General features: G+C 68.6%; 1 protein-coding gene across 1 annotated transcript in view; it reads right to left on the reverse strand.

Moving 5' to 3' along the window:
* Positions 1–591, reverse strand: part of VOLCADRAFT_101448 (uncharacterized protein) — a gene marked incomplete at both ends in the record, with an annotated part of 2,273 nt that extends 1,682 nt beyond the window's left edge. Inside the window, one exon of the mRNA XM_002959882.1 lies at positions 160–591. Coding sequence (XP_002959928.1) covers positions 160–591 — 432 coding nt within the window. The remainder of the gene's footprint in view (positions 1–159) is intronic.
* Positions 592–614: the final 23 nt, after the last annotated feature.

A 614-nucleotide genomic window follows, 5' to 3' on the forward strand; every position in this document is an offset into this window, starting at 1 on the left:
CCCCTCCCCCACTCCATCCCCCCTCAATCCCCCCAAACACACAGAAGTCATAGGAGCCCTGTCCCCTGTCCCCTGTCACCACCCTCCTCCGCCGCCGCCTCCTCCTCCTCCTCCTCCACCACACTCACCCTCCACATTGCTCCACGCGTTGGGCCTCACCGCCTTCACCGCCGCCCACACTTTGCTGGAGTCCTCCTCACTGGCCAGCCCCTCGGGGCCACACAACACCCCGGCAATACAAGACACACTGGCGCGCATCAAGCGGTTGTCCGCCGCCAGGCAGGCGTAGTACGGCAACGGCGGCGGTGGCTCCTTCCCTGAACCCCCCGCCGCCGCTTCCCGCGGTGGCTCAGTCTCGCCAACCAGCAGCGCCGGCATGAGTACGGGCCGGCCGTCGGCGCCGCCACCGCGGCTTCCGCGGCCGCCGCCGCGGCCGCCGCCGCCGGCGGTGCTTCCGCCGGCCGCGAGGTTGAGTACGACAAAGCGAGGAAAGGATTGTCCTTCTAAGAGTCGTCGGGCGGTGTCGCACTGGGCGGCTAGCTGTTCGGCTTTCAGGCGGCGTAACTCGTCCTTGGCCTCCTTGACACGAGCCTGAGGTGATGTGCGGTGATGTG

This window comes from Volvox carteri (assembly GCF_000143455.1).
Source record: "Volvox carteri f. nagariensis unplaced genomic scaffold VOLCAscaffold_1158, whole genome shotgun sequence".
Taxonomy (NCBI): Eukaryota; Viridiplantae; Chlorophyta; class Chlorophyceae; order Chlamydomonadales; family Volvocaceae; genus Volvox; species Volvox carteri.